Below are 22,865 nucleotides of genomic sequence, written 5' to 3'. Positions count from 1 at the left end.
TCGTGTGTTCAATATTTGCCCTAAAACCTCCACATCTGTGCACACAGGGACCCACTTCAAACTTCCATATTAACAAACCAAAAAAGGAAAAAAAGTGTAGTTATTGGTTTCTCGAGCACGTAAAAACTATATGTCTTTCAAAGACAAAAGGAACGCGAAACAGAAATAGACGCCTCAACTTTCACCTGCTGAAGCCTTCAATTTCCTCAAGCGCCAGAATAAGGAAACTTTTGCGTAATAATACAAAGATAATCGAGTTCGAATTGGACTAGGGCTTTCAGCGAAGAGATAAGATCTCTTGTATGCAACCAACGTTCAGTCTTAATTGAATTTAAATCAATTTAGTGGCTGTTAATTTAAATAGACCCTGTAGGGATTTCATTAACACTTCACCATTAGCTCAACGGTGGCTGTGAATATATCAATTTAAACAAAGTATTGCGGAGGCCCTTTGACGTGGGTAAGTTATTAAAGGACGACCCCGGACGTTGATAGAATTAATGCATTATAACACAACAAACATCGATGTTTTCGTCCCTATTCCTTCTTTCTTTTATTCAACACGCATCGCTGGAATCCCCGAATAAGTTAGGAAGGACCATATCTTAGTTTATCCGATTACCCTAGACTTTACTCCGAACATATGTGTGCTTTATAGGGATTTGTAGAGGGTTTTTGTTCGGGAACAGATTTGCCGGCTTTAATGGAATACTGTATGTAAATGACAGGTACAAATAGCGACAACTGGAAAGTGGGGATTTAGTTTTTCAAGAGAGCGTAGAGGCAAGAGCATGACCTTTCCTTGTTTGGGAAGCTTCCTAACTGTGAAATAAACAACATTGATACGCAACCTGTTTATTTAGCAAAAACTGTAAATTCCAATTAAAATCTGCATATACAGGAAACACATCACGTCTGGATTAAACTTTATAAGCCGCCTGGAACAAAACATGTAGCGTTATGTGCACCTATACAGATCGGCGCTGGATTAAATCCAACGATTTTACCGAAACATCGACAGTCTGGAGTTCAATTATCCAAAACGTAAAAAAAAGTGAGGCTGATCAATCCGAAGCGAAATTGAATCGCTTAATAGAGCTGCTGCGAAGGGCGATTTCTCACTGAAAAGTCCAAGTGTCGTGGCAGAGACAAACAGATTCCTCCCCATTCAATCTCCAATGATAACGTCCACAATTCGCCCGATGAAATATAAAGCGATCTGAGCCGAGACGTTCCTTTTTAGCGGACTTAATTGGCGCCATTTTAAACCGGTAAAATCTTTTTATCCGGGAAATTTAATCCGCCAAATACGTGGTGCGGCAATAAAAGCAAACACCACACAGAAAATTGTTTTCTTTATGATTATAGCCGACTGTTTATTGAACATTTTTAATGTTCCTCGCCCTCGGAAAGGGGCACATTTACATTCAGGTAAACAATGGGGTTGGCCAATGTTTCCCAAGTGAGAAATAATAATGATTGGAAAACAGTTTTGCGTGTCCACTTTCAACACGTTCGCTTTAACGTTTCTGCTTATAAGAGCACTGCTTGTTCTGGACCACTTTTATCTTGATTGCTTTTATTTTCTTAAACGACCACTCATTTTTATGCAGTGCAAATGATCAGATTTTGAACGTTGTTAGAAAACTCTTGTCCTTCGTCATTTTGGGAAGGACACAGGAACAGTAATCCCTTCGCATAATGTGTAATACACGCCAGTGAAAGCGTAATAAACGGTATTTTCTCGTTTAAATGGCGAGTGAAATTTTCATGTATCTGTTATCTTGTTGTTGGTCCATATCTAATAACAAAATTTCGGCAGAGATTCTCGAGAGGTAATGCTAACCGCTAGTTTCTTGATTAAACGGCGAATGAAATGTCTATGTATCTGTTATCTCATTATTATTGTATATCCAATAAGAATTTTCTACAAGAAATACTCAATAGGAAATCCTCGTCGTTATTTTCTTGATTAAACGACGAATGTATTCTTCCATGTACCTGTTATCATGTTGTTATTGTACATTTACTAATAAGATTTCGTAACATATTTTCGAAAGATAATGCTAACAGGATATTTTCTACGAAACCACATCATACAACTTTAAATATTCTCCTCCAAAAAACCTCAACTTTTTGGAATTTTCAGACGATTTCCTATCAAATTAACACATAAAATGCATATATGTATATATATATATATATATATATTGTTTAACACTATCTTATTATAACTAGACCTCATATAATTCCAATAGAGCCTACTCGAGCTGAAACGCTTTGAAAGTGTAGTTTGCAACATCCTTCACCTTGGCCGCTTCACCGCAAAGTCCTTTATAATACGAGTTCCTTCGGAGATCTTGCGGACATCTCGAAGCAGGCTTGCCTGAAACGGACTTAGGGTAATATATTTTTGTCCAGAAGCGGTAAAACACGCGGCCGAATGGTCCGAATTTTAGAAACAACTCCCCCAAAAGAAAGACATGTGTAAAAAGCAATTTCCTTAAGTGCTTTGAAAATGCAAGTAGTTTGTTTCCTACGACCCTTTGACTATATCCCAAACAGATTACTCCGCATCGTACAACTGAACGAAATTTAATTACAGAGCTGTACCTTAAATAATAAGCCACGAGTTAGATAGGAAAGTATGTTAAATTACCGATCACATAAACGGGGCGGCCCAGGTAATTTCCCCCAGGTCCATAATTACAAACCAAAATAATTTGATGCCAAATTCGACTTGAAACCGTGTTGGTGTAATAGCTCATGGCGCAGCCAATTTCAGCACTGTTGGCCCAAATAAGCTGCGTGTAGTGGCCAACAACGTAGTCGGAACCTCTGAAAAATTGAGCAAATTTGCAGCACCGGTAACGAGCCAATAAGCTATTAACAAGAAAACAAGAACATAAAAATTCATCCCCATTTTATATTCCAGCACACCGAGTCTAACTTCAACGTAACTAAACAAGCTAAGCTTCTGCCTGACCAATCAGCGGTCAGCTCAGCATGCACTTTTGAGCAGAAGAATCCGGGCCTTCAGGCGAATAAACTCAGACTATGAATTCGCCATTAAAACAATGTCTTGCCTGTTTTGAGTGTCATTTATCCATGTCCTGTCATAAATGTCGACCTCATCGTACCAAAGCCAAGACAGATTCTTGATCGCCTTCACTTTGTTTATCTTAGGATTTGTGCTTTTTACGTAACCCAGATTTTGTCCCACATGAGCGTATGCATCTGTAATAGCTGGTGGCTTGATTGTGTGATTAGCTTTAGGAGTGAATTTTACCAGTTCGTCGACAGTGGTCGTGACTGAGGGGGTTTCCATTGCAGGCATTAGCCCAGCACTGAGCGATGAATTCAAGTTCCTTATTGTAATTCTGAAATGTATAGTGACGAATTTAGTTGACGAATGAAAATAAGCATTACGGTACCAATATCCTCATGTTGGCCGCCATGGGTTGCAACCCCCTTTTCTCATATCCGAGAGCGACTTTGTTCCTCAGGTAATTATGAATATCCAAAATGTACTGTCTGTCGTCATCATTGAATGTGATTTCTGAAAAGTCAGGTCCGCATTTTGAACCTGGCCCACATTTCTGCAACAAAAAAAGAAAATAGTTTTTGGTTGTTTCGTTAATATCCGAACCACCCGTTCCGAGGCAAACGTAGCCATGCGGGCAACATGGCGCTCCTTCAAACAAACCCTAGGAGCAAATATATTGTGAGTTGCCTAAATTTAGGGGTGACTCATGGAAGTTTTGATATGGAATGTGCTATGTTTGCTTTGTTTACGTGCTTCGCTGCTGCAGCGGCCGAAAAGTTGTCCGTTGACCGGATTGTTTGAGCGAAAAGGGAAGTTGACTTCTGATGCTCTTTAAAATAAGACAAAAACTTACCAATTGTGATCTATTGCATACAGTATGCAATATACTCTTGTGGCCGATATTACACGGCAATTGGCAATAATTATTTTGCGCACCAGCAATAATTGTAATGAAGAAGCTGAAACAAAGAAGTAATGTTAATCGGTCCATCGCTGGGAACGGGCTAAAACAATAACTTACACACCATCATGGTTAGCACGTATAAGTACCTAATGTTCTTGAACGAGCTAAAAATGTTTAGATAAATGAAAAACAGCCGATTAAGCAAAAGAAGTGACGGCAAATAATAATTTTCTTGATCTTTCGCAATTTGATCGTTAAAAGAATCGTGCATTTGATAGCATAATGGGAAAATCGTTTGTTTTCAATAATTACTGAAATCTAATACCCGTAAATAAATTACTGTATACTTTTTAAATTATTGTGTTGATTGTGGGAAATTGTTTATAAATTGTCAATGCGAATTTATCGTGCTTTTCGGACCCTAATTGTATGTGAACCGTTCAACAATATATCACGCACATATTTAGATTTATTTATTAAGGAATCAGCAAATAATCATATCGCCCTATTTTTCTATAGCTCTGTATCACAGTAATAATAGCGAATTTTTATTGAAGTTTAACCCAATTTCACTGAATTCTGAACGATAAATCAGGTGAATTAACATAAAATATGTAACTGGGACCACAGCATTATTCCCACAGGATTAAGTTCCTGCAAACGCCATCTATGAGGAAGCCTGAATAACCACCAATAGACCCCTAGAAAGCTGATCCTGGAAAGGGTTTAAATCAATGAAGAGGGAGAGAGCGCAATATATCAACTGTTGGCTGTGTACAACCCCAGCGAACCTGGGGAAATTGCCCCCTACGTTCCCATGTAGTACAAGTTTCCAGGGCCTCAAAGTCGTGTATCCATTGACCGCCTTAAAATAACAATAATCTTCACTGTTAATGAGAATAATAGACCCTCGTACGCAAATTAATCTCTCCGATATCAATCCCAGCCACTGCACTTAATTGAAAGACAAATTAAACAGAATTACGAATAATAACGATAATTGCAGGGTAAAGCACATCAATGTCCGAGCAGAACTATTTATCTTTTTGTTTAGTAATTGGTTTGGGGCATGGAATTACCAGGAAAGAACCATTTGTGTGGGTGAAGCAGTTAGTTTTATAATGATTGTGGAGAAATCAATGGACACCCCAAAGGGGGGAGCTCTTGCGCCCGCTTGAGACTCTGATATCTCGAGAACTCACGGAGCAATTGCCATAAAATATAGCGCAATGATCCTAGATAAATGGAGTTGCGGGATTTATTTTGGTCTCTGAGATATGAGGTCACATTAATCTCCCCAAAAAAGCTCTTCTCAGGCTCCAGGCTCCACTTCGATTAAGTTATCCAGGGTCACATAACGGACAAAAACTCTTCGAAAATTCCGAAATTTTCCTTAAAAAATTCAAATGAAGGGTACCCACTTTCTACCAGATTTAAAGCTTTAAATTCCGATATCTTGCGAACTCAAAAAGTAATTCCCTTCAAAAAATTGCTCAAATCAATCGGCCCGATGCGCTCCGCAATCACGTGCAAATAGAGTTGCAAGATTTATGTTGGTTCCTAAGATATGGGGTCACATTAGTATCGATTTTTGGCGCTGTAAAATGAAGGTCTCAAAAATGCCTTTCCAATACTCCAAGACCTCGCCCCTGGATCAAATCGCATGAACCATTACCCATCGCACTTTCGGGGTCTAACCAGCTCATTTCTCCAGCTTTTGATTGGCAGTCAAACTTTTTCCGAGCACACTTGCTCACAATACAACAAATTAATTCAGTAAATATTGATAAGGTCGCAGCAATTGCGGTAGGCAAAGAACTAGTGATTACTTGTTAATGCTCTTGTGCTGGCAATGTGCTCATACCTAAAAAATGTATTTTGCAGTAATAAAAAAATTGTTTAATATTTGCTCAATGAGGGAAGTCACTGCGAAGTTCGTAACGGGAACCGTAACGTGATGGATTTTCTGAAAGATACTTGTGGTAAGTGTTGTATTTAATTAGTTATTTAATCGCTTTGGCGTAACCTTGATTTGCGTATTACACTATGTGGTTAATTCACAGATAATTGTGTGAGAGAAGAGCAATGACTAAATCATTCAATTGCGGTTTGCGTAGGTGAAGGGAATTGGTTTGGTAAGAAAAAAATTCAATTTCTAGGTTAGAGATATACAGGATGGCCTATTTAAAACAGTCCATCTCAAATGTCTTGAATGGAATTTTTTTCTTCGGGAAACTCTGAAACACGTCAATTTGACTCTTAATGGGGACATTTTTAGATCATAAATTCGTAGATTTAGTCATCCCTCTAAGGGGAGCGGCGACCCCTGCAAGAATCTTTAATCGCACCGGGCGTCAAGCGGCGCATCGAATCAAAGATATTTCAATTCTCTTTACGAGCATACTGAAATTTTTTACTCCGCCTTTAAATATTGTAAAAAAAAGTTTTAAAATGTCGGTAAAAATTTATTTAAAAAAAAATCTTTTTTAAATAATGTTTTTAAATGCTTAAATTGCGACTCATTTACCTCCATACAACAAGGTCCTTGTTTAACCTCTTTCCGAACGTTGTGCAGCATTTCAGGAAATATTTCACCACATGCTATCACCATTTGATGGCGAAAATCTTCTAAAGAGATAGATTTCGTTTTATAAACAACAGCTTTTAAACGACCCGATAAGAAAATATCCATTGGCGTTAAGTCAGGCGATCCCGGGGGCCATTCAGTGAAAACTCTTCTACCAATTCAGCGTTCGGGAAAATGTTGATCCAAAGTGTTACGTACAGAAACTTCATAGTGTGACGAGGCGGCATCCGGTTGCAAAAATACATCGTGCTCTAGGATCTGATCGTCGTTTTCAAGGATATCCACAATGTGTTAGTACATGAAGTATTGAAGTAAATTGAAGTAAAATTTACCCTTCAAGTTATCGGGTAGAAATAAAGATCCAACAATACGATTTCTCAGTTCATACATTCAATTTTTTTGGATACCGTGAATGCTGTTCTCTCATAATTGTAGGATTCACATCACTCCAATATTTGCAATTATGTCTATTGACGAAACTATTCAGTAAGAATGTACATTCATCAGAGAAACATGTAGAATATAAAAAATTAAGATTGGTCAAAATGCTTTCACTCAACATCTCATAAAATTCTATACGACTATCTAGATCATCTTCTTTGAACTCATGGATGAAATGCATGTTATAGGGATGGAAAGTGTGCTTTTCCACAATCCTCTGAATGCTACCATGTGGAATACACGAAGTTGCTTCTAATTCTCGGGGGCTTAAAATAAACTTTTCTTGATTTACATGATCTAGTTCAATATATCCCAAAATTGCAATCTGTGCAGTGTCGTTGGTAAAACTGTGTCACCTTTTATGTTTTTTTTTGCAATGGATCCTGTCGCAATAAATTTAGATATTAATTTCTTCACCTACTGATGACTCAGATTCCTACCGGAATACCTTCCATTAAAAATTCTTGCAGTTTTTCGGGCTATTTAATTGTTTTTGAAATGGACGGTGACAATTTCAATCCTCTCTGCAATGGTGTGAACCATGATGCTTTGAATCGCCGGATAAATCGACAAATACCGTGGTACCATTTTGAACGGTGTAAAATCGGATTAAAACTACCCGTTCAATACTAACAAAACCCATCATGTTATCTTAAGAATTCGATGATAAACATCATTTTTTGTAGAAGGACATTAGTTTGAACATTTATTTGATTGAATTGTTTTAAAATAATGCTTTTTTTTCATTATTTCTGTTGAATGTATTGATACAACCATTTTTCTTTGAAAGAGAAGTTCTTCAAAAATGTCGATTTGTTCCAAAACTATCAATTGTGAATGAAAAAATATTTCAGGTAAAAACATATTTATTTTCATCAATAAATCATAATCTGTAAAAAAATGTGGATTTTCCATTTGAAAAAAAAAGTTGATCTTGATTAGAACCCGAAGGAGACCTTGAACCGAAACAATCATAATGCCAAAAGCTTTCACCCTTCGTGCGACTCCTTTTTTATTCAAAACTTCTTTTTCCCAAAACGGATAACTTCAGAGATATTTACATGACACACTAAAAAAAACTCACCCTGTATAGGGTATTCTAAATAAAGGTTTTATTTTCCACTGTTTAAGAAACATGGTTTTTACGTTTTTCCTGGCTTTTAATATCAAAAACGAATAATCAACTCGACTCAAACGTACCCATGGCTCATTTCAAGGTTTCTAAAACGAAAAAGTACGCAGCTGCCTGCTCTTTCACCAAATTGTACTCTATTATGTTTCAAATCATTCTGGGCGGTATTAATGATTAGAGCCGGGGGCGAAATTTTCCATATTGCAGTTTACTTTCCACTTAAAGTTCAAAAACCCTGCAATAATAGTCACAAAGGCGAATTGTGGTGGAATGGCGCGTTTAAGAACTCAATTATGATTTAAATTTCAATGCACGACAAGCAAAAAAGCCCCAGGATTTCGAAATCCATAGCCCCAGCTTATAGATTTCGACGACAGTGATAGAGCGGCGGAGCTAGGGAAGATGAGAGATACCAAATTATCATGTAATTTTTCCTGTGTGCCTTGGTCATGCTGTCAATACTCTTCGCCAGAAGCCTTCCCTACTGATACAGGTAGGTAAGTAATTCCCTAAAATTCCACATACAGGGTGTCCTATTTAAAGCAGTGTTTGGAGGTTACTCAAAAACGGTACGTTGTATGAAAAAAAGTTTCAAATAAAAATTGTCCAGTAAAGGGGGAGACATGTCATGAAGATAGTGACTTTTAGCCAAAACGTCATTTTAAGGTCATTTCAAGGACAATGTTTTTTTAATGGCAACCCCGTATTTTTTTTACAGATCCCTATAGACTTTTAAAAAATAAATATCTTTTATTTGAAAAAAATGTTTATTAGACATTTTACTGCGGAGTTATCCTTGATTTTGGTCCAATTTTTTGAGATAGTCGGAATAATTACATTTTTTTCATAGAAAAGTTTTGCCATGTATGTTCTGTTTAAAACTCATAACAATCTTTTTGTTTAATTAAAAAAAAATTGTTTTCTTAAATTTGCTCTTGTTAGAGTCTCTCTTATAACAAAGTCTACAGGAAATCGATATTCTGTTTTCAACAATCAATCTAATTGTTTTGTGTGAAATTACTCAAAAATTATTATTTTCATGTCAAAATTGAATAATTGAAACGGATCGCTACACTTTGGATGAAAAGTTTGAAATTATTTTTATTTATGAAGAGACTGGAAGAAATGTTGGTCGGATAGTAGAACTTTATGCTGAAAGATTTCCGGATGAACGAGTCTCCTGTTGGACGACTTTCAACAGTGTCATTAAAAATTTCAAAGAAACAAAAAAAACGCAATCGCTCCCGAAGTGCAACACGTGAAGGCAATCAAATTGCAATTCTGGCAGCTGTTGCCTTCTATCCCCATGTAAGTTGTCCGGAAATTGCCGCTGACTCAAGAATATCAAAGACAACGGTCCAAAGAATTTTAAAGGTGAATAAATCCATCTTTACTACATTTCTTTACATCAGGAACTCCATGGATCTGATTTTGAAAACCGACTCAATTTTTGCAATTGGCCAAGCAAAGAAGGATTGTTATGAGTTTTAAACAGAATAAGCATTGCAATACTTTTCTAGATAAAAAAAAACGCAATAATATTGATTATCTAAAAAATTAAATAAAAATCAAGGATAACTTCTCAGCAAAATGTCTCCTAAAAAATTTTTAAAATAATAGATATTCATTTTTTGAAGGTCTACAAGGATCTGTAAAAAAATACGGGATTGCCATTTGGAAAAAAAATAGCCATTGAAATGACCTTAAAACGGCGTTTTGTCCAAAAATCACTATCTTCGTGACACGTCCCTCTCTTTACCGGGGCACTTTTATTTGAAATTTCTTTTCATACAACGTACCGTTTTTGAATAATTTTCAATCACAGACTTAAATGGTACATCCTGTACACGATATATTTCGAAATTTGTGTCGGAAAATAAACGACATAATTTTTTGGCTTGTTATAAGAAAAAAGTTCGTATTAACATGGATTCGAAAACACACGTTTTCGAGATATAAGGTGTCAAAAAATAGTGTTTTTTTCAGTTTTTTTACGATATCTCAGAAATTGTTTGAGATACAGAATTTAGATTTTTGTACACCTATTATCATTAATATTAGTTACATTTTGAGCGCTACTGCAGTTTTTTCTATATGCCAGAGGCGGAGATTTTTTTAACCCTAAATTCTACACCGTTGGGAAAATTAACATTTTAGAATCACAAAAATTGGATCACAGGCTCGGCCTCCTCGGTCTCCAGATCTAAAAAGCTTAGTTTACACTACACCAGTTAATACTGTTGAAGAACTGAGGAATCGCATTATTGTATTCTGCAATACGATCCACGACACTCCGGGTATTGTCAAACGGGTACGTTAGTCGCTATGACGTAGGTAGGAGGCCTGCATTACCACAGAAAGAGGCCATTTTCGATCATTTTTGCGATTCTAAAATGCTAATTTTCCAAGCGGCATAAAAATCAGGGGCAAAAAAATCTCACGCGACCCTAAAATCTCCGCTTCTAGCATATGAAAAAAAAATTGAAGTAGCGCTCAAAGCGCAGCTAATATTAATGATAATAAAAGTGAAAAATCTGAATTATGTATCTCAAACGATTCCTGAGATATCGTCGAAAAAACTGAAAAACATATTTTTTTGACACCTTTTATCTCAAAAACGGTTCGTTTGCGGACTTGCATTAATGAGAACTTTTTTTCTTATAGCGAACCAAAGAATCACGCCCTTCGTTTTCCGACACATGTTTTGAAACACCTTGTATATTTCAAGACGAAACCGACCTTTCCAGCACAAATACTTTATGCCGAAATTCGACGATTCGAGGAACAGCTTGTATGGTGTTCGCTGGATGGGGTGAAGCATCCCGCAGAACGAAAACAGCGACCAAGTTAGCGGATTTAAGGCCGATCTCTGTGACCGGCTTGCCATAAATCAGAAGGTCTGGAATTCCTATAATGGAACTTGCAAGGAAAATATATTCCATCACACTGATACGGTCAGATGCTCCGAGTGGGTTTTCGGAGATGTTGAGAAAACTATCATGAATGAAGTAAGTTCGCCATGAAATATTTAAAACATTTCGATAGTAAAGCTGGTCCATATCTCGGGAACTCAAAGAAAGAGAGCTACCCTCCGAGAGCAAGGTAGTAGGGCTCATCGAGTCATAATATGCGTTTTACCTTTCGGGGTCCCGAGGAATCGACGCTTAGAATTCAAAAAGAGGTTACAGTGATACCTCCTGCCCTTTTGGAAATTCTCAGAAAAATGGTAAATACTTTAAGGTAATGCTTATTACTCTAATTGGATGTCAGACAGCATTTTTTATGATTTAAACTGTCGATATTGGCAGATAACAAAATATTTGTCATATTTTCACGATTTCTCAAGAAAATCCTAATTATCCTTCAAAATACTAAACTCCACAAAACGGCAACACCACACTCCTCGTTTGTTTGATATTTTTTAAGGCTGGAAACTACATAACGATGAGTATCAACGCGTGTCCTACGTTGTCATATTGCAAAATTTCTCTTAAAAGTATCAGTCAGAAAAGGAAAAAAGCGCGTTTTTAAGGCTTGACTCACAGGTATCTTTAACAGTGCATTGAAGAATATACAAAGTTCGTCATTACTCCGGCCTCGGTTCCTGGTATCTTTGTATAAACATCAATGTAAAATGTTTAGTACCGTACTCATTTGTATTGGAAAGCTGCATGATTTAATGATGTTTTTGTTTATACACAATGTTCAGTTTTCACTAGACAATATAGAGACATTTTTTTTAATAGAAAACCATAGTTTTTTCGCCATTTGATGAAGCCTTAATTTAGAACAAAAATACATTAAAAAATTTGTAATTGATTGCGGCGTTGCCATATTAATCCAATTTCTTTAAAAATTCAGCATCACAGAGAAATAATCATAAAATAGTGTTTTTTGAAATTTTGAAATTTGTTTTTCCAAAGCAGGAAATGAAAGTCCGAGGTACTTAAAACTTTAAAACATTTTTTTTTTATTTTCCATACTATTTTTGTATGAGAGCGTTAATTTTCATTTTTTTTAATTTGCTGAAACTCATTTTTCTTAAATGTTACCCATGATTTTTTCAACTTTTTCTAATGTAGTTTTTAAATCTCTATCAATTTACAATAACATCTTTTTATCTACCAGTTACATTTATGGGGATATTTATAAAACTTCAATAAAACCGCAACAGGCATTATTAGAATTTAAGAAATTTATGCTAGCAGGTTTTGCTTTTATTTAACAAATGCATAATTTACTTATTTTAAGTAGTAGTCATATTACCTCCCGTTAGCTTTAAACTAAAATGAATTATCGGTTAAACGTATTAGTGGTAATGGTGTTTATTTTGGGTGAATGTGAAAAAAATGGTTTTAGCTTCTTGTGTTTATAAACAAAGAGATCCTGATCACCATCCTCCAAGTGTCCGTGCATTACAGAAATTGTTGGTTCGATTCGAACAAACAAGATACAGTATGAACCGCCTGTTCAAAGAAAAACTGTCAGAAGAGAAAAACCAAGATTTGTGGTATTGCAAGCTGCAGTTGAAAATCCAAATCAAAGACCCAATCAAATTAGCAAAGCACTTGGTAAAATTAGTGCTACTTTAGTAAGAGTACTAAAAAGCTATAAATATCATCTACATCCATATCCGAACTAACCCGAACTAACCTGAACTGCACAAAAGTTGCTATAGGGGATTTTTACTCTAGAAGAGCTTTATGTGAATGGATGTTAAATAAGCTCAACGTAAAGCACAGGCTTTAATCGACTATTTTATTTACCGATAAAAGTACATTCTATAGTAATGGCCGAATGAATCGTCGTAATTTCCATTATTATGATAATGTAAATCCTCATATTTAACGAGTCGTGAATCATCAGCATAGATGGATGGTTAATGCATGGGGAGGAATTGTGGATGATTTTATCGTAGGTCTTTACTTCTTTGATGTTCATTTAAATAGCAAGAGATATTTGGAAATTTTGAATAATTCTTTGCCATAGTTACTACGAATTGTTCCGGGAAACATAAGACCACCATGTCGCATCAGCAGGATGATTTTCCCCGTCATTATGCTAGAAATGTACGTAATTATTCAAACTAACAATTTCTTGTTCGATGGATCGATCGAGGCAGTCCTGTATCATGGCCGGCGAGATCTCCAGATCTCACTGCCATGGATTTCTATGGGGCTTCATAAAAAATCACGTATACTGCGTGACATAGAAAGGAGAACAGCCCGTAAAAATGGTTTTATTTAAATAATTTTTAGTATGCACATTTCTTACACTAAAACAAACTTTTCATTAAAAAAGTGCAAAAATTTAATTGTTAAAAACTAAAAAAAAAAATGAATAATTTGTTAGTTCTCCGCGGCGTCATTACATATTCCTGTATACGCGTAGGCATGGACCTAATGAGGTAATTGATGTTCTCTTGGGGGATCTCATTCCAGCTAACTGGACAACATGACATAGCGCCGCTAGGGTTTGTGGGGAATGGAGTATATTATGAAACCTTCTTCCTACAATATCCCATACATGTTCAATCGGCGAGAGGTTTGGGGATCGAAGTGGCCAAAGTAGAAAATTGATTGCGTTTCTTTGAAAGAAGTTCATAGGTACTCCATCCACACGTGGTCGTGCATTGTCTTGCTAGAAAAGTGGATTAACACGAGTTTTCAGATAAGGCACTAGATGAGGTTCTAGGAGTTGGTAGATGCATCGTTGGGCAATCATACTACCTGTAATGAAAAGTAAAGTTGACCTACTACCATACGCAATAGTGACTCACACCATTACTCCAGAAGTCTGATGGACATGCCTCTGTATTGTAAACTAAGAATCCCGTCTTTCACCCCGTCTCCTTACTCTTGACCGACCATCATGGATACCCGAACAGAATTCGGATTCCTCATTAAACTCGATAATATCCCATTCCAGATTCTAATAAATACGTTCTCTGCACCACTGCAGTCGATGTTGACGATGATTTAAGGTGAGGAGTAACACAAGATGGAGACAGGAGGAAATCAGTCCGAAACTTCTTATCCAGCGATAAATGGTTCGAATCCCAATCGCCCTTCCATACTCAGAAAGCTACTGATCTTCCAGCATCCTGAACGAGACGAACCTATCTCTTAGGGCCATAATTTGAAGGGGGCGATCTTGGCATTCTGTAGTTCTTCGGGATCGTCCAGTACCTCTCCTTCAGCCTGTTTGCTCTTCTTGGAACCATGCCTGACAACATTTTACTATAGTGTTTGCATTACGGTTGAATCTAGTGGCGATTTCCGTAAATGACCGACCAGCTTCTCGTTGACCCACCATTCAGCCTCTCTCAAAGTCGATTAATTGATGAAAATTACGCTGCATTCTGCACCTAGGTATATTTGATTAATCTTAGAGCACTTTCTAGGCACAATATACACCAATAAATGATATTTTGCAGTCATATTGTTCATATTTTAGTGCATTTTTTTTTAATTAAAAAAAACTTAAATTCTCGATAACTCGTAAATCCATTGATAAATATAGCTGAAATTTTAATCGTTTTTGTGTTCTCGCATAAAAACATGCATACCAAAAATTGTTTAAATAAATCCATTTTTACGGGGTGGTCCCTTTTCTATGTCACGCAATGTATTTCAAGATCCTACCACACAAGAGACAATAAAAACAGAGTAAAAACCGCCTTTTGTGATGTGACACCAGAGAAGTTACAAAATCTTTGCGAAGAAAACTTGAGACTTACCTACAACAAAATGAGCAAAATTTCGATCACGTATTAAATTAATTTTTTTTTGTCTTTGTTGTTTTTTTGTTGTTCTTTACTTTTTTTATGAATATTTCCAAAACTGTATATGTTAGATAAAAAGATATTATTGCAAATCAATAGATAATTAAAAACTGCTTTAAGAACTCTTAAAAAAAGTCGTGGGTACCGTTGAAAAAAATGAATTTCAGTAATTTGAAAAATTTTTAAATTAGCCCCCACATACAAAAATAGCATGGTAAATTAAAAAAAAATAAATTTTTAAGTACCTCGGACTTTCATTTACCAATTTACAAAAACAAATTTAAAAATTTCAAAAAACACCATTTTGTGTGTCTGATATCGAATTTTTAAAGAAATTGCTCTAATATGGCAATGCAGCAATCAATTAAAAACATTTTTAAGTATTTTTCTTTTAAATTAAGGCTGCATCAAAAGGCGTGAAAAAACTACGGGTCGTTATTTGAAAAAGTGTAACTTTATGCTGCCCAGCGAAAACTGAGCACCTAGTATAAACAAAAATGTTATTAAATCATGCCGCTATCCAATATAAATGAGCACAGTCCTAAAAATTTCATATTGATGTTCATATAAAGCCACTAACAACCGAGGCCAGAACAATGACGAATCCTGTAAAGTTGATGGAGAGACTTCTTAGCCGCATACTGGCGAGTTCAGTCAAGTTTCACTTGCTTTAAAGATGATGTTTCTATATAAGTTCCGGATATTGGAGATACTAGGACTTCAGTTTTCAACTCCGAAATCCAAACCAAGCATAAAAGATGACCGCACTGTGACCTAATCCATGTTTGGTCATCAGACTTTCATTGTTTATCGACTTACAATAAACAGGCTTTGTTCTCAGTAAGAGGTCTGCTGATAATAACATCAAAAACTATCATTATTCGTTATTTATAACCTTGTTTGCAACAATTATTACAAAACGCTTGGCTCCTCTCTGGGACGCAAATCAAGTGTTTTATATGCAAAGGTTGCAGACGTGCATGTTTAAAATGTAATATGTTCGATTTCTGTCTTTCGATTAAAGATTCTGACGTCGCTTGGGAATATTTAATTAAAAAAAAAAAAAAAAAATTCATATCCGTATTAAACGATAAGTTTAATTTAAAAAAAATCCGCACAAAAGCAGTAAGCCGCAAAAAAAATGTTTTTACAGCTTTTATCTTCGGAACTGTTGGATTTTTTATTTTTGTTTTAGCATTTTAGTTATTACGCATTAAAACGCGTATCTTTCCGCGTATTTGCCAACTATCGATTGTTTGCAGCTACACAAACAGCACTGCCAAAGCATTGAATTCATCCATAAGACCTTTAGCAATTTATGCTACATATTAACATTTCAATTTGGAATGTTTTATCTGAAGTCGGCCCTCGGTGATGTGACCTTTAGTGTGTCTTCCACACAACTAAACCCAAATTTCCTTAATGATTTATCAAATGCATAGTTCCTAATTACGTAAATATCAATGAAGAATACAGCTTCGATTGGTACAGTATCAGATACTTAAATTCCCAAACGAGCAGTGTATTGTCAATAGATAATTGATGTCGCCTACAACTTCATGTCTTCTTGTTTAAGCAGACCGCAAGGCCATTTGTATTCGGTTCCCCGCTACTATGTTGTTGGATTTATTGCATTTGCCGTTCTACGCAATTCTTCTAGCGTTAGTTTATTTAATTTTCAGGAGATACAGATATAGGAGGATTGTGGCTAAAATTCCAGCCCCACCGGGGCACTGGTTTCTGGAAAATTTGGATGTAGTACTAAACAAGCAAAGTACAGGTGAGTAGATTCTAAGATTTTTTTTCGGGTTAAGTCTTCCTTAGAGGTTGTCTGATCGCTATTATTATTTCATTTCACAATATTAAAATGTTCGTAAGACTCTGCTATTTGCCCTTTTTCCCTCCAAGTTTTCGGTTTCGTCAAAATGCACATAATATATAACTAATTGCCCCAATTGATAAGGTAACACATCAATTGATAATTATTACCTGCGCCTCATTGCAGCATTATTATGGGACACGAATACAATTTATTTTTAATTATCATTTAATATCTACTTTAGGTGAAATTTTCCAGACTTTACGCAGCTTTGCCAAGGAATATGGATCTATTTACCGGATAACAACCCCTTTCATTACCACAATTAATTTCCTAAACCCGCACGATTTAGAGGTAACTTAGCGGGCTTAATACACTTACCAACCAACAAATTTCTACAATTTTAGATCATCTTGTCCCAGAAGAAGCACATGAAAAAGAGCTTGGTGTATAAATTTCTGGAAGGGTGGCTTGGTCAAGGATTGCTAACAAGTACAGGTATGCAACGACGGAAATTTGCTATTTTCATGCTAAATTTAACAGAGGTAAGATTTAGCGACAAAACTTTAGATTAGAAAAATACTTTTCCCCTTTTGCACTCAGCGGTTCAACTTCTATTTATATTTCAAATTTCGGCTGCCCCCACAGGCACGAAGTGGCACAGCAGAAGAAAAGTGCTGACTCAAGCGTTCCACTTCAACGTCCTGCAGAAATTCTTGAGCATATTCAATGAGGAAACTAACAACTTTACAAAGCAAGTTGAGGCTTTCAATGCTGAAAATCCCTCAAACGAAGGTGTTAACATTCTGCCCTTAATTACGCATCTAACACTGCAGTCAATAATTGGTAAAATAATTAATAATTTATAAAGAATCGAGTCTGAATGCATTTTTCAGAAACCTCGCTAGGAGTGAGTAATGTTAAGGATGAGGCAGTGAAAATCTACAGGGAAAACATTTATAAAATGGGGGATTTTGTAGTGAATCGCATTAGACAGCCCTGGAAGTTGTTTTCGATGATTTACTCGTACAGCAGTGATGCCAAAAAGGAAAAATCAACAATTAATAAGTTGCACGAGTTCACCTACACGGTGATGCGAGAGAGGGAGAAAAATCTCTTGAATCAAAACGACGAAAAACTGATAGCCACTACGTATTCTGGCAGGAAAATCATGAGGATGTTGGATTTGCTACTACACAAAAAAATCACCGAAGGCTCCATTGACTACGAGGGCATTAGGGAGGAAGTGGATACCTTCATGTTTGAAGTAAGTTTATTTTTACACCACTTGTCTTACACATTAACACTTGTTGCCATTTTTCCTAAACTCACTCGCTTCATAGGGCCACGATACCACTTCAGCAGCCCTGGTATTCCTTCTGCACTGTCTTTCTCAATACCCAGACGTCCAGGAAGAAGTCCGTAAAGAAATCTTATCAACTTTGGGTCCTGACAACAAAAATCTTTCGTTCCAAGAACTGCAAGACTTGCCTTATACTGAGAGAGTTATTAAAGAAACCCTCCGCCTGTATCCCAGTGTTCCCTTTATATCTAGGATAGCAAGTCAGGATTTTGTCACCCATACAGGCTACAAAATTCCAAGGGGTTCTGTGCTGTATCTGCACATTTTTGATCTCCATAGAAACCCTGATATCTATGAAAATCCCCTGAAGTTTGATCCGGATAGATTCTTGCCAGAAAATGCTGTAAAAAGGCATCCGTTCGCATATTTGCCTTTTAGTGCCGGGCCTAGAAACTGCATAGGTAATATTACTAGTTATCTGCTGTGGCTACAATTATATGCACAAGCGGAAGTTTCAGGTCAAAAGTTTGCGATGCTAGAGATTAAATCCGTTATATGTGGAATTTTAAGGAAATTCCGACTGGTGGCACATCCAGAGACTGATATTCACCTCCAAATAGACCTTATTCTGAGATTTGAAGGAGATTTGAAAATCAAATTCGAGTCGCTCTGAGGCGGTTAATGAAACACAAAGATGTTTAACATGTCATGATTTATTTCAACCATTTTGTTCAACAAATGCTATAACCTAATAGCGTTTACATATCTCCTAAATATAACAAACTAAAAATAAGTATATACATTCTGCTTTTATTAATTAGTTTTCTGAGGAACAAGTTTACTGAAAAGACTCGAAAATGCGTCGCAGGATCACAATGTGACGGGAACAAGTCCCTTAATAATTCTTGTAATCATTGGGAAACGATGGGGAGATATTAGGTGAGAGGTGTTTAACTATCTGTTCTTTCAAGAAAAGGGCAAAGATTATCAAAAATAAATTATTTTTTCAATATTTTGGGACGGCTGAAGAAGCCCATTTATGTGTCATTGATTTCATTGAAGAAGCATAAATAACAGCATAGACCGAATTATCAAAACTCATCCGTAGGTACCATGTGTATTTTATAGATATAAGGAATGTAAAAAAAATGTGAGATACACAGTATTTTTACCGTAAGCTCCTTATTTCGCAACAATTTACGGCATAGATTTTTTAAGGCAAATCGCTTTGACTCCGCAATTTCTGAAATTCAAGAAAGAGCCTATTATAATCTTAAACTTAAAATTACTATCGTCCCATTAGGTACACTTATTCTTAAGTGCAAGGTGTTTTTTAATAATCATACACGTGAGGGATCGTAGTGCAGGGGCTGTACCTGCCCATAGATATGATAAATAATGACCAAATTTCTACCTATTTTAGGTCGCTCTCAAACAAATAAATTCCATAACTTTTTGGGCTTCTGCAAACAACTTGGTCGAAGAGTAGCGTCACTCGGTTGCTTGTATCAGTGATTTATCGCGCTACTTAATCGCTATTCGTGTGGAACGGGATTAGGGGCGAGTTGAAATAAGTGACAGAATGGTGAATGAAACCTTCTTTTGCGGCTTCTATAAATGCTGCTTAATGAAACTAGACAGTTTTACGTTAAATATACATTTGATAAAGGCAACTTGATAGTATAAAATCAACGGATTTAAGTAAAAGGCGTTCTACAGAGACCGAGTGTCCCCATGTAGCAGGGTGACGAAGTGGTATGTGGAAGCCCATAGTTGTTTTAACGCTAGTTTCAATTCTCTTTTATAACAAATTCTAGAAAAACTCAAGGAAAATATTCGAGATTTTACATCCTTTCAGTCACAACGTGGAGATTGAACTCGCCACCATTTGCACCGTTATGCACTTGCGATCTAAACCGGGCTTTACTTGACAATTTTGACACTGTTGTCTAAGCAAGCCAAACTAAGATAAGGCGGTGCAATTGGCGGTTCAAGCCTAAAACAATTATTTTATTGTTGAAAGAACTATAGGAGTCTATAAAGCAAAGCCATGCATAGATAAAACCCTCAGATAAGGCTTGTTTTTCATTTATAAAACCGTTCGTGTTATCGAACACATATCACTTGGTTACATTTGACCTCCCCCTTAAAGTAAAGATTTTTTAGGAATAACATTATTTACAACGCTTTAAGTACTACGGTTACTCATCAACCGGCATACAACCTACTTGCAAGATCTATTTTCAACATCACTCTCTGTGGCTGAAAACAAAGAAATCAACTGTTTTGAAGCGTATTTAACACTGAAAATGTAGAGGTGACGGGGATGAAGTTTTAAAACAACGTAACACAAAGCTTTTTTTGGTTAAAAAAAAAATAGGTAATAAAAATAAATAACGTTGCACTAGAAAAATAATTCAGTCACTATCGTGTCTTCTACAATCACATCCGCTATCTACAACATAAATTAACTGTAGTTAGGTTTCTCACTTAAATCACATAAAATTAACGTTACAACTTGATTTTTATTTTTCTTAATTTACACATTTAGCTAGGATTTATTGTCGCCACCTAAAAACAAAATCATAGGATCAGTATGCAAAGTGAAAACTTTTCTTTCACTGTTAACAACTAACATGCACACTATAGTTATTTGCTCCTGCATTCATTCGCAAAATTAATTAAACTAAACAAACTAAAAATTCTAATTAGTGTCAGGACTTACATGTACCGAAAAAGCAGATCAATTCAGGCACCAACATCCAACTGTTGCACAACATCTGCCACTACGAAATATCTATCAAATCAACTTACAAGTATCTTCCATGGGTTGGGTTCTACTCTCCTCACTTTTCTCGGCGACTTCCTTTTTTTCGTTATTATTCGCCGCTTCAGACGAATCTTGATTTAGCCCCAGTGCCACCTAAAGAAGTATGGTAGTCCATAAAATTATGATATCATTGAGAAACGTATGTTAGCATTAAAAATAAATTGACTGGACCATTGAGTGTGCTTCCATCTTTCGATTTTCATATTTCCGAGACGAAATGCGTACACAAAGGCAACGAGAAGGCTCGTATAAAAGTCGAGATCGCACAATAAGGCAATCCAATCTAATCCTCCCACTAAGTGAGAAAACCAGCAAACATTCCGTTATCCCTTATCTGCCATCCATACTTGACCCCAGACCCAACGCACCAATTTTTTAATACAACCAAGGTCACGCACACTTACCTCTAAGTCTTCTAAGATATCTGTTTCTTTGGGATCGATAAGTGAAAATCGATGGTGCAAAGCCATGAGATGTGTGAACGTTTGGTTAAGATGCGTGTGAAGTCCCAGCAACACCACCTCCCTGAAATGAGTGGCGTAAAGATGCGCCACCACATGATACAACAGTCGTACAATTTTTCTTATAATTGATTCGAAAGACACAGGAAATTCATTAGCTGGAAACATAAAAAATTCGTATGTTATTTTGGGAAAAATTTCAATAAACTAACCATATTTTGTAGGAAAAATATTCTCATCGCTTATAGTTTTTTGTATAAAGGTCATAACATAGTCAATATATTGCGGAGCTGCAACTTTGGTTTTCTTCCCTTTTTCATCAAACCATAAGTACGTTCTAAAAGCTCAGGATTATATATAATGGATTACTTTATACAACTGAAAATACCTCTGCCCGGGCCCTGTCATGTCAGGACAAGTTGTTGCTGTACAAAATTCACTAACTGCTCCATAAACTAAGTTTACATGGTCAAATAGAGCCATTGCTACAATACAAAAATTGACTTCAAATGCTTGAAACATAATTTAACTTACTGTGAGAAGCGAGCCATTCATTGTAGTCCAAACCACCTGGGAGATCTACTAGAATCTTCATGTCCATTTCAGGCAACTTTCTTTCCAACACTTTACTTTCAAGGTATAACTTAGTGTCATTAGAGGAAGACTCTGCCCCTTCTTTCTCTTTGCGTCTAGTCTTTCTGTTAATATGGACAAATAAAGTGATGTAAGTTAAAAAAATTGAACTGATTGTTTCAGCTGACAGAAGAGTACTTCCGCAAATAGTACATAATTTTTTTTTACCTGCAGAAACAAGCAGTAAGTGAGTATTCATCCAAAACAAGCACTTTAGAATTATCAATCTCTGATTTATTATTTATCACTTTAGTAAGCCACATTGCTCTAATTGCTGGACCTGCCTTGTGAGAGTGTAGGTCGGACTTGTCAGATAAAATTGAAGTTAATTAAAGGCCAAAGGAGAAGCCTCATAAAATTAACAAGGCTGGTTGTTATTGAAATGCATAGTGTATGGGTTAATTGGATCAGATTTTCCAATAAACTGGTACAATTTTGGCTTAAATTCTAAGATTCTTCCAGAGGAAATTACGTTTCATTGTAAGGCCTAATTGGATTTTAACAAACAGGGCCAATATTGAGTTTAGAGATTAAACTAAAGCAAGGTGTCACTTGATGTGTTTTATTGAAAGCTTTCATTGGAATTAATTCAATAAACATAGCCAATTATACCCCCTAAAACTTTCATAGTGGAAAAGCTTGATGAAGCTATTTTACCTCAAATAGAGATCTTATTGAGTCAGACATAAACCCATTGTTAACACAATGATAAATTCTGATCTTGAACTAACTTACCCTATGAACCAATCCATGGTATCACGTAGATAATCAGGTATGCGATCCAGTTTGGCGGATTTTAGTGAGAACTGGTTAGATTCAGGAAAAATCCTCTTCTTTGACCGTGAAAATCGCTTTTTACAGGATTTCACTCAGCTGATAGATCTGACTAATCTAAACTACTGACACTTGCATCACAGGAATAAAT

General features: G+C 36.1%; 3 protein-coding genes and 1 long non-coding RNA gene across 7 annotated transcripts; 2 read left to right on the top strand and 2 right to left on the bottom strand.

Annotated features, from left to right (window-relative positions):
• Positions 1–1,885: 1,885 nt before the first annotated feature.
• Positions 1,886–4,236, bottom strand: LOC136343732 (venom allergen 5-like). The gene is made up of 7 exons (XM_066290648.1): positions 4,097–4,236; positions 3,900–4,005; positions 3,435–3,599; positions 3,290–3,380; positions 3,087–3,237; positions 2,660–2,838; positions 1,886–2,386 (listed from the first exon to the last, which is right to left on the bottom strand). The coding sequence occupies exons 1-7, from the start codon at positions 4,219–4,221 to the stop codon at positions 2,262–2,264; spliced, it is 942 nt and encodes a 313-aa protein (XP_066146745.1). The 5' UTR covers positions 4,222–4,236; the 3' UTR covers positions 1,886–2,261.
• Positions 3,964–11,332, top strand: LOC136343742 (uncharacterized). Its single transcript, XR_010732842.1, has 3 exons — positions 3,964–5,932; positions 6,014–8,603; positions 10,858–11,332. It is a non-coding gene; the product is annotated as an uncharacterized lncRNA (long non-coding RNA).
• A 5,015-nt stretch (positions 11,333–16,347) lies between these two features.
• Positions 16,348–18,809, top strand: LOC136343720 (cytochrome P450 4C1-like). Of its 3 annotated transcripts, none has more exons than XM_066290621.1 (7): positions 16,348–16,674; positions 16,958–17,067; positions 17,121–17,211; positions 17,362–17,559; positions 17,610–17,980; positions 18,057–18,477; positions 18,535–18,809. In XM_066290621.1, exons 1-7 carry the CDS (start codon positions 16,509–16,511, stop codon positions 18,687–18,689), a joined length of 1,512 nt encoding a protein of 503 aa, XP_066146718.1. In that variant the 5' UTR covers positions 16,348–16,508; the 3' UTR covers positions 18,690–18,809. The 3 variants fall into 3 exon arrangements, with proteins under 3 accessions (XP_066146718.1, XP_066146719.1, XP_066146720.1); XM_066290622.1 differs by having other exon boundaries at positions 16,565–16,674; positions 16,972–17,067; XM_066290623.1 differs by lacking the exon at positions 16,958–17,067 and having other exon boundaries at positions 16,574–16,674.
• Positions 18,712–22,816, bottom strand: Mob2 (MOB kinase activator 2). 2 transcript variants are annotated; one of them, XR_010732841.1, is made up of 7 exons: positions 22,676–22,816; positions 21,842–22,005; positions 21,696–21,792; positions 21,520–21,644; positions 21,251–21,465; positions 20,742–20,939; positions 18,712–20,587 (listed from the first exon to the last, which is right to left on the bottom strand). XR_010732841.1 is itself a non-coding variant. In XM_066290656.1 (7 exons), exons 1-7 carry the CDS (start codon positions 22,690–22,692, stop codon positions 20,568–20,570), a joined length of 747 nt encoding a protein of 248 aa, XP_066146753.1. In that variant the 5' UTR covers positions 22,693–22,816; the 3' UTR covers positions 18,712–20,567. The 2 variants fall into 2 exon arrangements, 1 of the variants encoding a protein (XP_066146753.1); XM_066290656.1 differs by having other exon boundaries at positions 20,831–20,939.
• Between the last annotated feature and the right edge of the window lie 49 nt (positions 22,817–22,865).

This window comes from Euwallacea fornicatus, chromosome 15 (genome assembly GCF_040115645.1).
Source record: "Euwallacea fornicatus isolate EFF26 chromosome 15, ASM4011564v1, whole genome shotgun sequence".
Classification (NCBI taxonomy): domain Eukaryota; kingdom Metazoa; phylum Arthropoda; class Insecta; order Coleoptera; family Curculionidae; genus Euwallacea; species Euwallacea fornicatus.
The sequence above is the reverse complement of the archived record's forward strand: the minus strand, read 5'-3'. Positions and strand labels throughout refer to the sequence as shown.